Raw genomic sequence first — 13385 nt, 5'->3', positions numbered from 1 at the left:
CTGTCTGTGTAGTAAAAGGACATATCAAGGACATATGTCTATGCACGAGATCCAGATAGAATTATAGTGATAGAATTATAAGTCATCTTTTCCTGACTATGTTCGAACGGGGACTAATTATCCAACGTCCATACAAAGACATATCTGTCTCTGAAGACCATTTTAATGTCCCTTGAGTGGTCAATATAATTTACGCAGGTTTGACTACACCGAATAACGGTGATACCTCGTTTGAAATCGGGTTATCTAAATTATGTCACATGTGGGTTTATTTCAATTGAACGATAATACACCAGACTACGTTGCATGGCTTCTTCAGGTGTAAATATGGGTTTATATTTCAAATGTTTTCGAGCACCATTATAATTGAAATTGTGATGAACATACATACTGTACAACACTTGCCGCGTGAGGGGGTAATTCAGAGATGTGAATGGCTTCAATATAAAAGTTATGAACTCCAAAAACAAAGCAACGCAATACATGATCCAAAAGGGCACAACCACGTCAGATATTCGAATTCCGCGATCTTCAACGTAAGGTTTGATATTATCAAACAGATTCCGTGCTGGTGTTTCATCCATAATGAAAAAACATTTTCCAGCAATTGGTTGCGACTCTACGGTCTTTGTACCTTTGTTTTGTTCCAAAGTGTCGCTGTGCTGTAGGTGTTGCATTGCTAATATGTGTGCCCACGCTATGTTTCCGGCATACGCGTACTGGAATACGACTTTTTGATCACCAAATCGAACCAGTACACCTCCCATTTTATATGCGACACGCAATGCGGGTGTGACTATATTGTTGTCCCCTTCTCCGTAGATTGAACATGGTCGCAACGCTACTGTCAGTAACCGCTTCTCGTTTAGTAGTAATGAGTTATTTGCGTGAATTACCAATTGTTCGCCCTCAAACTTGGTTTCTGCGTATTTGTAAAAGAACTTTGTGGGAATACTGACAGAATCATCCCCAATATTGTGCAATGGATCCATGCCGGCTGCCACATCCTGTGAGCTGGTATGTACTAAATAGGGGATGTTGTTTGCAATGCAAGCTCTTATCACATTGTCAACTGCTTTTACGTTAACATCAACCAATTGATTCCAATCCTGGCCAGTTCCCACGTCTATAAAACCGGCCGTATGTATAACAACATCAATATTTTTCTGACAGGCTTTATTGACATCACTATATTTCCTGAGATCACAGATGATGTGTCGCAGTCTAATCGAACTCTCAGGATTGGCTGGTGGCTCCAAACCTTTCACCCAGTGAAATGGCAACAGGTCAACCGAGATGATCTCTTTGATATGTTCGCACCGAGTCATCAATAAATTTATCACGTGTTGCCCCAAACAGCCACATGCTCCAGTTACCATGACAACATTGCCTTTTGGTTGTCTCCACATAACGGGAAAATCTGAAATATATGAATAAATAAATGCACATATTAAATATTGTATTATTGGTAAAATAGGGGAGTAATGTTACCTCGTCACAAACCATAGGCTCGCACCTGCATTGATTAACGTCCCGATGTTGACAGATGCCAGATGATAAAGTCGTCCATGTAAGAACTCTGTGATAGATATTGAATTCGGGAATTGTAAAGCAGTGGTTCGTATTGACATGAAAGATCCAGTTTGAATTCACGAAAATTAGACTGTATGATTGAACACGTCAGAAATCGTCACTTACCTTTAAATATTCCTTATTTGTGATATGTCGGTAAACTCGGTAGGTGTGTTCCGGAGTTATCAAGGGATTGCCTCTTTTGAACAGGTCGCTCTAAGCCTCGGTCTATGTCTACAAAGAATGCGTCGGCGGTGTCACGTATGTATATATGACCTGTGGCCACCAATTAGGAAACGCGTACTGTTCACGCGATTTAGAGTCAGTGATTACTTGTTGTAATGACGCTTTCTTATCTTGGGTGCCAGTGATACGGTGCGCCGAATGTTTCAAAATAATTATAGCACATGTTTTAATAAACACTTGAATAAATAGATTGCTACTCGTGAGTTTCTTTACTGAAATTCATTCTAAAGCCAATACGGAATACAAATTTCATGGGTTCATAAAATAATATATATCAAAAGTTATATATTAGGGGCAAAACAAATAAAATGGTTCAGCTCAAGGCTTCATTTAAAAGATTGTATAGATACCGGCTTGACTTTCTGATAAATATGACCTGATCATACATTATCTGGCGAAGAGGTTGGCTGCAATGGATTTCCGTCACTTAGTGCCATACCTGACCACACGGGGCCCTGGAAAAATGGGTGATGATAATACAATGGACGGATAGTAATAAAGTATTGACCATAATGATCCGTGGTACATCGTGGTCATTTCACAATGTAATCTCATCCTTACAATTAATTAAATAAAAATTTAGTATATTAGTCTTATTTTTGACTCGCTGTTAACATAACTCTGTACTATGGTATTGGTGGTATCATTTGGGTGCCATAGGATGGTACTTAATGGCCAACCAACCTAATCCAATATGTAGTTTGCATTATACGAGTGCAAAATAAGTTATTTAGGAAATTAGGATATCAGTACCAGCTGTTTTATACGCATGCGCATTGGCCGATCCTGTCAAATCTCGTCATCTGTTTTGGGGCGTGTCTGGTCGATGTTAAATTGCTTCAGCCATTGGGTAAAGGAATTAACTGGTGTAGGTGTGAAAACCGCTGTAAAGTGGCGGTAAAATGAATTTGCGCGGTTTTTTCGCTGCCATTTTCTGGATAATTTGGAGCAGCAATGGAAGCCGACCATTTAATTGATAAAAATATTGTCCAGAATATGATTTTAAATGGCCGAACTTATAGAGAAATCAGTCTCGTATTGCATGGAGGTCCATGTGTATTGAAAAGCATGTTTCCGGGAAGGAGAGGTGTCGAGGTGGCGTGGCGTGGTCAGTAGATTTCTTCCCCGGGACGCCGAGTTGGGCGTCGCTACCTAGAGAGAGGCGGTGGTGTCGAGCGGCCAACATAGTAAACCAAACTTAAAACTCGTGATAGTGATACTGGTGCAGACAACTATGGTGGAACAACCATGAAAAATAAATGGCGGGACTTTGGTGTTGTACATTTAGCACAGAAATAAAAGACACGCCCACAGTTGGACAACCAATCGTTTTATTATTGGTCACGATGTACCACGGATCATCTCCACATCCTTTGTAAACACCACATACCTGATGTGCCGCCATCCAATGGCGGGATGAGCGGCTTCCTTTGTGCACAATCAGCGTCAACTTCCTGAGAGAAACACGACGCACTTGCTAAGCCAGACCGTCTGGTGGCGCCTTTCTATTTCATCAATAACCAATTATACTATTATTCTGTTTCCGAATCATAAAACGATCCGTGGTACATCGTGGCCATTCCAGGATGTAAACTCATTCTTACAATTAAATAAATACAACATTAGTATATTAGGCCCATTTTATATGATAATTCAATCGTGTGCATGCGACGCAAAACATAATATATTGCAAAATATTTTGATTTCAATTATTTCTATGGGATAACAAATTTAGTATTTTTTGGCAAATTTGTAATTCACTATCAGTATCAGTGTGTTTAAATTTCCGCGAATTAACATTATGGCATTTTACGTCTGTCAAATAACGGCCAAATAAATACGTGGAATCATTAATTACTAAGGACCTGGCGTAGAATTGGAAATTATTCCAAATAAACAAATGTCCAATTCGGAAACAGGATAATAGTATATTTGGTTATTGATGAAATAGTAGGGCGCCACCAGACGGTCTGGCTTAGCAAGTGCGTCGTGTTTCTCTCATGAAGTTGACGCTGATTGTGCACAAAGGAAGCCGCTCATCCCGCCGTTGGATGGCGGCACATCGTGTATGTGGTGTTTACAAAGGATGAGGAGATGATCCATGGTGAATCGTGACCAATAATAAAATGATTGGTTGTCCAACTGTGGGCGTGTCTTTTATTTGTGTGCTAAATGTGCAACCAAAGTTCCGCTATTTATTTTTCTTGGTTGTTCGGCCATAGTCGTCTGCACAAGTATCGCGTGTTCTAAGTTTGGTTTACTATGTTGGTCGCTCGACACCATATTCACCGCCACCCTCTCGGCACCGACGCCCAACTCGGCGTCCTGTGGAGGAAATCTACTTGCCATGCCACCTCGATACCTCTTCCCGGAAACATGCTTTCCAATACGAGACTGATTTCTCTATAAGGTCGGCTATTTAAAATCATATTCTGGACAAGATTTTTATCAATTAAATGGCTGGCTTCCTTTGCTGCTCCAAATCATTCAGAAAATTCATTTTAATGCCACTTTACAGCGGTTTTCACACAGACACCAGTTAATTCCGTTACCCAATGGCTGAAGCAATTTTGCATCGACCAGACACGCCCCCGATACAGATGACAGGATTTGATAGGATCGGCCAATGCGCATGCGTATAAAACAGCTGGTACTAATATCCTAATTTCCTAATAACTTATTTTGGACTCGTACAATGCAAAATACATATTTGATTAGGTTGGTTGGCCATCAAGTACCATCCTATGGCACCCAATTCATATATCACCAATGCAATAGTACAGATTTATGTTAACAGCGAGTCAAAAATAAGAATAATATACTAAATTTTTATTTAATTAATTGTAAGGATGAGATTACATTGTGAAATGGCCACGATGTACCACGGATCTAAAACTACAACAGAATAACTTCTATATTTGTACATAGCCATGGGAAGGCAGTTCAACTTAGAGTACATATGCTACGTACGTATATAAACAAACAAAGATGGCGACTTTGACTGTTACGCAGATCAACGAGTACAATAAATCAAGACGATGTTCGAAATGCAATAAAATTCTGTAAAACTGGTAAAGCGTGCGGCTCTGGTGACGTCGCCAATGAATTCATCATTAATGGCGGGGAATCAGTTCATTCTTTAACGATTCTTTTTCAGTCATGTCTGAATAATAACAAAATTCCAAACGATTGTAAACAAGGGGTTGTAAAACCAATTCATAAGAAAGGTGACGTAAAAAAATTAAATAATTATAGATGCATTACTCTAAACTCAGCCGTATCCAAAGTTTATGCAAAAATAATTGAAACAAAATTAAAAGAATTTGTCAAGGAAAATAATATACTAGGTGAGATTGATTTTTCGAAGGCTTTTGATAGAGTTTGGAGAGATGGGTTAAGAGTTGCATTGTGTAGGAATTAAGGGAAAAGTTTGGGACATCATTGACGATATGTATGATAATGTTTTTAACAAAGTCAATTTTAATGAAATAGAAACAGATTACTTTGAAACAACTGAAGGGGTTAAGCAAGGATGTGTAGTAAGTCCCTTATTATTTTCAATATATATATATATCAATGAATTTGCGAAGTGAATGCTGCATGATTCAGACCTTGGGGTGAAAGTTGGAAACAAGTAATCCCTGGACTTTTCTGGGCAGATGGCGTTGTTCGCATCGCAAACAATGCAGTGGAATTACAAAACATGCTGAATATAGCAGATAAATTTGCAAAACAATGGAAACTAAGTTTTAACCAAACTAAATCTCAAATAAAGTACTTCGGTAAGAAAATGCATAAAAATAGCACACTTTGGAAATTAGGAATTTTTTTATTAGAAGAAACAAACACATATAAATATTTATTTCTAAAAATCTTAAAGACCATGTACAGTTCACTGAAATTTATAAGAAATGGAGGAAACTAATAGCGTATTGCATTATAAATCAACATAATGATAGATTTGAATATGGTGATGTATTGTGGAATATAATAATGCCATCTATTAGCTATGGGTGTGGTGTATGGTTTTTTGGAAAGTAAGGAAGACATAAACAAGTTGATGAAGAGCCTACAATACCAATTTGGCAAATTTCTTTTCAAAGTGAATAGAAATGTTGCAGGCACAGCTGTATTAGGAGATTTAGAATGGACAGATTTAGGCTATATTTTTGATAAATTTGAATTGGCCAAAATATATAAACAAAATTCTTGTTTCTAATGGACTAGATCATGTTAAATTTATGGGACTGAAACACAAACTAATACACAGTGGATCAAAAGCTTTCATAAAATAAGTGAAGTGAATGAACTGAAACATTTTACAGATAAAATAAATAACATGAAATCTCTTGAACACTATTGTTGGATCAAAAGAAATAACAAAAAGGAAAACTATATTAAGGATCCCTATGATCATTATGGCATATCATTAATGTTTAAGGTTAGGTCTAACTCACTGGATTTAGAAGGAAATAAACTGAAATGGGTTAATTACAAAGGGAATGGCATTCGTCAGTTGTGTCATGGTGGCATAGAAGTGTCAGGAATTAGTTTTCGCGTATCTGTTAATCGACTTAATTAGCTGATTATTAGCGAATTGCTGTGTTATGTCTGTCATCGTTTAGGCCTATTTGAAGTTTTGGACGGAACTTGGCTCAGTGATTTGGAACTAATTACGAGATAACCGTCGCTATTCTGACTACTAATTCTGACAGTTGGTATCCGTAGTTATTAATGTAGTGAACGATTAATCAAAGGATATGACGTATTCAGTACTTAGTGTGATTGGCTTTATGATTGAAGGTTACGCCCTAGAGTCTTTTTTACTGCTTTGTAATTGGTTAGAGTTTTGAAAATGAATAAAGAGAGTTTTAGTTGGTCTTGACGAGTAGACCAGGACAAGTCCAGTCCTGGAGAGCCTTGGGGCGAGTCTAAGCACAGTCTTGGGCTAGTCTTGGTTCAGCCTTGTGATAGTCTTGGGGACTTTTCCCCAGGGCGCTGTGTCTGGTAGAGTGCTCGATTGACCGACTAAGACGAGAGTTGAAACGTATTTCGTTGTGTGTGTCTTATTTGACTGTAAGGCGTAAGTGACTTTCCTGATCCCGTACCTCAAGGGGGCTCGGTATAGGGACGAAACGAGATTCCCCCCTGACACGTGTGGAGAACCCCGAAACCGAAGAATTCCCCCCTGATAGAAGATGTATATCATTTCCTATTTCTATGCAATGCAACATTCCACTTAAGAAATAAATTTTACTCTGATTTGATAAAAATAGTCTCAGGTCAAACCTCATACTTGTGATATCCATTAGAAGAGCGCATTGGTTTGTGGGAATATTTATTAACACAAATGTTGCACATGCGCGGCGCGACGACCACCGCCTTTTATAACGTGTCTCTAGCACACACATCTCGATAGGTGTTTTCTTTTCTTTCCTTCATATTCTTCCCATTTGGCGGTATTCTCATCCCCCTAAATCAGATGTCGCAAAGTGGTCGTGTCGTTTGCGACGATGTGCATGCAGTAACTCAATACAAAGCGGGGTCAAGGGTCATATTGAGTTCTAGCGTCACCTGATTTGCACATGATGGAACAACTAAAGTAGCGAACGCCCATATGCCATCACCATGCCTATCTACCGCCCGTTTGTAGTCACTACTTTGTCCATTATGTGTGGCTTCACGATGATACGAGATGTTGTATCCCTGACAGGTTGGTATATTCAATTTTCAAGTGCTCATTTCTAGCTCCATGGTTCTAGTAAGCCAGCCCCAATCGAGCCACTAGGAATAATGCCAATTCTAGTTAGTCATCCCGGAATCGAGACACTCTAGATAATGCTAGTTATAGTTGGTCAGCCCTAGAGATAACCTAATTATAGTTTGATAGCCCCCCGATCGAACCAGCCGAAAACGCGCCAGTTATAGTTAGTTAGTTAGCCAGCCTCCAAATTAAAAGTAACATCACAACATACAGTGTTCAAACTAATAATGACATCACATTAAGAAAATAATCAACACTATCAAAACAAAATATAAAAAAAAGTGAAAGAAAAAAAAAACTAAACTGAGATTTATGCTACATTTTAAAACAAAATACAGTTTTGAATAATACTTAACCATTCTGAATCCAAAACAAAGAATTTCAGTAGCCAAGTTCAGTACAAACATCCATAATCTAACCCGGGGGGGTGCTTACATTGAAGTGCTATATGTATACGTTCCTCCAAAAGGGCTCCTAAATTCACCATTTCTGTCTGAAAAGGGGTATCCTTTTTTCATTATTTCTGTCTGAGAAGGGGGCCATATTTTCCAAAGACTGACTCTAGAGTTTAGTGATCTTACAAACAGGAGAATTCAAGCCCACCTGTTTTCTCTTGGTACCATTTATGCTTACTGTCTGGAAAGGGGTGTCTAAAATCCACAGTCTGAAAATGGGTAGGCAATTTGAGTTTATTTCTGTCTGATAAGGTGTAGGGGTTTCAAACAACCAGCTACACACCCCTTTTTTAGTATTTTTTGCAAGTACCCCCCACCCCCACCCCAAGAATCTAGCTAATGAAAGGGGAACGCAACACTTGTCCAACACCTTTAGAAAATAGAATTTGTGGTCGATGCTCGCTTCCATTTCGCTTTTTCATGGAATGCCCCAAATATATATCACCTTTGTTTCTATTGAAATACAAATCAGTCCTTCAAAATTCATTCATTTATTACAAAGTACAGATACAAATATTACCTGTAGGAAAATTTATACACAATGCATTCTTAGTTAGAAGTAATCTTATCCACATTATCATTCTTTGTTGCTAAATTATACTGATACAATGTGTATTTTTAAAGATGCAATTAAGTTGTTATTATTATTATTATATGCAACTTACAGACTTCACACTAATACTTGCTATGTTCACACGACAGCATTCTATCGGAGCTGAAATACTGCTCCTCAAATCAATTAACAGGAGATTATCTCCAATGCGTTTACACGGTCGGGGGCCGAACAGGAACAGAAATCTTCCAGAGTTCAGTTCTGCTCGATCAGAGCCGAAAGGAACAGTACCCTCAAATATTTAGTATGAAAACAAAATGGCTGAAAACAGTTTTGGTGTTTGGTGCTTGTGTTGTTTCTTTGCATAGTACGATGCTGGGAGAAAAAAAGAAAGTCACGAGTCTGAGACAATGCACTTGTGTTATAATCAAACTAATAATGATACAAATTACAGACTTCAAATTAATAATGACACAACTTACAGACATCACACTAATAATGACACAACTTACAGACTTCACACTAATAATGACACACCATGTAACTTACAGAATTCAAATTAATAATGACACAACATGAATTCTGATTCGATGGCACTTATATTACACATGATATCATTTTATCACTTTCAGATTCAGTTTCCCTGGAGCAATTCCAAACTATTCAGACCTCGTCTGCAAGGAGGTCACATAGTTACCTTGTAAATCAGCATCTGTACCTGGCTGTTGTCAACTACAATACACAGTGCGACATCTATCGACTGAAAGGAACCCAGTTTTCTTTGGTACAACACATCAAAGTGAACAATGCCAATGCTGCAAGATTCTTCGATGTGGACGGAGAATATTTCTTAGCGATAGCCAAACTCACAGTAAATGAAACACAATACAACACAGTATCCCCTGTGCTGAAGTTCAACAACAAATCACAGCAATTTGAGACATTTCAAAAATTCCCTTCGAAAGGTGCATTCGACTGGGAATATTTTCACGTGTGTGCAAATGAAGGAAAGATGCAACATTTTCTAGTCTTGGTGAATTCATACGATGGTATAAAGTATGCACTGAATAGCAGTATTTACATCTGGAACACAACCAAGAAACAGTTCAGCCATTTTCAGGACATTCCCACAAAGGGGGCACACCATGCATCAGCTTTTGCATGGAGAAACAAAACTTACGTCGCTTTTGCAAATTATGTCAGTAGCTCTGTGATTTATCAACTGAATTCAAATTCCACTGCGTTCATTTTACTCCAAACCCTACCAAATACAGTTTACGGTTCCTGGGCAATCGTTCCAATAAATTTAAATAGCGCCCTCTATCTCATCAATGTTATATACCAAGCAGATGAAAAATATGAAACTAATTCGCTGATGTTCAAGTGGACGAATGGATCCTTTGAAAGGACATTAAACATCCCCACGCAAGGGACAACCATGATATGTCCTTTTCATGCCAAAAATGATACCTACTTGGCCCTGTCGAATTATTTTGACGGTAGCACGTACAATGTGAAATCCAGTGTAGACCAAGTAGAGAGTAGCGCTGTGACGAGTCTGTTAAATGTACCAACACACGGTTCATATCATTGTCACATATTCTATAACAGCAATACCACAATGATTATGTTTTCCAACAGTTATAATGACAAGACCACTGAGCTGGACTCTGTCATTTATAATGTTGTCTTTAACTAACAAGTCTAAACAACAGATCCAAATCCATAACATCATGTACACTATAAGTTTTTTTACATTGTTTGGTTCATCGTAGATGACTGTGAGTTGTCTGTTATTGTTGTAGTTGCACACTGTTCATAACATGGCATTTCATGTTATATCATCTTTGACTATTATATTATACAAAAAACAATTCATAGTCAGGTCTGAGGGCTGAATTCACTTTGTGTCATATACTATATATCATTAGACTGTAATTTTAAAGTAAATATTTTTGATAAATTTAATGGATTGTCATATGGCATATTTATAATAATTTTTAGTTTAACAAACTATGTTTGCCAGCCCAAGTCTTTCTACTTACTTAAAAATAACGTATTTTTTTTAAATGTGCACATTATTTAACATTCCCTATCTGCGATCTGTCATCAATTGACTGTGCTTCATTATCTGCTTTTTAAATAAACCTAAGGTGACATTTCATGTCTATATGGACAAGAATATAATAAGTATACCATATTTGTTTTGTTAGTTGTGCACATATTTACAATAACAGAGGTGTGTCTATTATCAAAATTCAACATATACTGTAGAATACTTTATTTTCGCTCAGAATTTATTTTCGCTATTTTTGCTGAAGGGATGATTCCGTGAAAATAAAATCCAGCGAATATACTTTTTTCCCTATATTTCACATTAAACTCATCAAAAATCAGTGAAAATAAATTCCAAGCAAAACGCCCAAAAAGCCTTTTTAGCGAAAATTAATTCCAGTGAAAATAAAGTATTCCACAGTAATTGTTGTAATGTGCTTCTAAGAGAGTTCCCTTTATTACACTCATTTATACTATTCTGATTTAGCTATTTCACTTTGGGAAACAAAAACAATTTTAATGCTGTAACAAATTTTAAGTTTACCTCAAAGTGATAGTGATTAATTTATTGTAATTTTATATTTTAGTTTTTTGATGATGAAAATATTTACCATCAAATATGAATCATAAATGTAATTGTTTAACTTCCAGAGTGTACTACATGTAAATATTATGTTTACTCATCAGATTTCAAACTTTTTTTAACAAAGCCACCCCTACCACAGTACATATAGAACCTCAGATCCTGAGGGGTGCGGCAGTGGTTTGAGATGTGATAAAAACCTGTTTAAATCACATAAATTGTATACAACATTATATACATTTTCAGAAATACTTATATGTGAAAATATGTGAAAATGGTTATTTTCTTAAAGGTTATTTTTTATCATTGAGTTTTAATAGCATGTATTAATTGTTTTTAGGTATTGTTTTTATTGTTGCTGTTATTAAGTTTTTTATCTCAGTAATGAAATCTTAATAACAGTGAGTGAATCCAAAAAAATATTCATAAATAAACAAAAATTAAAATTATTTCTGGAAATGTATGTGATTTTGTGACCAATAAAATAACAGGAACTTGTGTCTAATAAACTAAATTTGAAACGTACAATTAGATACAATACCTGTCTCTTTCCTCATACACCATACTCTCCCCATGGTATACAGTCTCCTGTCTTTTTCTTCCACACCTTACTACAACTATGGTATTCAATTCCCTGTCTGCGTTTCGATACAGCTTCCTAGCACCATGATATACAATCTTATGTTTTTATGACATTCACCATGCTAGCTCCATGGTATACAATCCCCTGTCTATTTTATCAAACACCTTACCAGCATCATGGTACACATTTCCACCCACACAACATACTAGCACCATGGTATAAAATCCCTGTCCACTAATCCCACCCCCCACCCCCTATCCCACACACATATCCACATGTCTTACTGCCGTCATAATGGCACACATTGGATTAACTTTTAATATAGTTGCCATATGAACTTGGTTAAAACACTTTCCTATTTAGGGTTTCATTTTAATTGGAGTTTAATTAAACTCAAATACAATGCAATACAACGTGGAATTGCATTTTAATTGAATGAAATTTCAATATTCCGTGACTTAACATAGAAGTTTTTGCGAAGCTTAGGTTTAGTAAATGGGGTACAATTATATTAATATTGATATAAACTGAACCATACCTTTCCCTTTCACTAAACCTAAGCTACGCAAACTTTAATTAAATTTGAGCAAATATTAATATAAATTATGAAAATAGTGAGGTTCGTTACAATGTAGGTTCTGTTGTCACAAATCAGTGTAAAGTTAAATTGAGGTTGTCGCAACATTGGTACCACACACGCACCCCCCTGTATATTTTTCCCACACACCATACTAGCACTATGGTATACAATCCCTGTATATTTCCTCCACACACCATACTAGCACCATGGTATACAATCCCTGTATATTTCCCCCACACACCATACGAGCACTATGGTATACAATCCCTGTATATTTCCCCCACACACCATACTAGCACTATGGTATACAATCCCTGTATATTTCCCCCACACACCATACTAGCACCATGGTATACAATCCTTGTGCATTTCCCCCACACACCATACGAGCACTATGGTATACAATCCCTGTATATTTCCCCCACACACCATACGAGCACTATGGTATACAATCCCTGTATATTTCCCCCACACACCATACTAGCACTATGGTATACAATCCCTGTATATTTCCCCCACACACCATACTAGCACCATGGTATACAATCCCTGTATATTTCTCCCATATACCATACTAGCACCATGATATGCAATCCCTGTATATTTCATCCACATAACATACTAGCACCATGGTATCCAATCCCTGTATATTTCTCCCATACACTATACTAGCACTATGGTATACAATCCCTGTATATTTCCCCCACACACCATACCAGCACCATGGTATACAATCCCTGTATATTTCCTCCACATAACACACTAGCACCATGGTATACAATCCCTGTATATTTCTCCCACACACTATACAAGCACTATGGTATACAATCCCTGTATATTTCCCCCACACACCATATTAGCACCATGGTATACAATCCCTGTATATTTCTCCCATACACCATACTAGCATCATGGTATACAATCCCTGTATATTTCCTCCACATAACATACTAGCACCATGGTATACAATCCCTGTATATTTCTCCCACACACT

The 13385-nt window shown here is 37.2% G+C and overlaps 2 protein-coding genes across 2 annotated transcripts; one reads left to right on the top strand and one right to left on the bottom strand.

Moving 5' to 3' along the window:
* Positions 1-251: 251 nt before the first annotated feature.
* On the bottom strand, positions 252-4167 carry LOC102805982 (3 beta-hydroxysteroid dehydrogenase type 7-like). The gene is made up of 3 exons (XM_085497588.1): positions 4108-4167; positions 3209-3323; positions 252-1420 (listed from the first exon to the last, which is right to left on the bottom strand). The coding sequence occupies exons 1-3, from the start codon at positions 4165-4167 to the stop codon at positions 252-254; spliced, it is 1344 nt and encodes a 447-aa protein (XP_085353714.1).
* A 3169-nt stretch (positions 4168-7336) lies between these two features.
* Positions 7337-11766, top strand: LOC102805857 (thrombospondin-type laminin G domain and EAR repeat-containing protein-like). The gene is made up of 2 exons (XM_006820701.3): positions 7337-7531; positions 9223-11766. Exons 1-2 carry the CDS (start codon positions 7447-7449, stop codon positions 10287-10289), a joined length of 1152 nt encoding a protein of 383 aa, XP_006820764.3. The 5' UTR covers positions 7337-7446; the 3' UTR covers positions 10290-11766.
* The last annotated feature ends 1619 nt before the right edge of the window (positions 11767-13385 follow it).

Source organism: Saccoglossus kowalevskii, chromosome 1 (genome assembly GCF_978046115.1).
Source record: "Saccoglossus kowalevskii chromosome 1, keSacKowa6.1, whole genome shotgun sequence".
Classification (NCBI taxonomy): Eukaryota; Metazoa; Hemichordata; class Enteropneusta; family Harrimaniidae; genus Saccoglossus; species Saccoglossus kowalevskii.
This window is presented reverse-complemented; position numbering and strand designations above follow the sequence as displayed.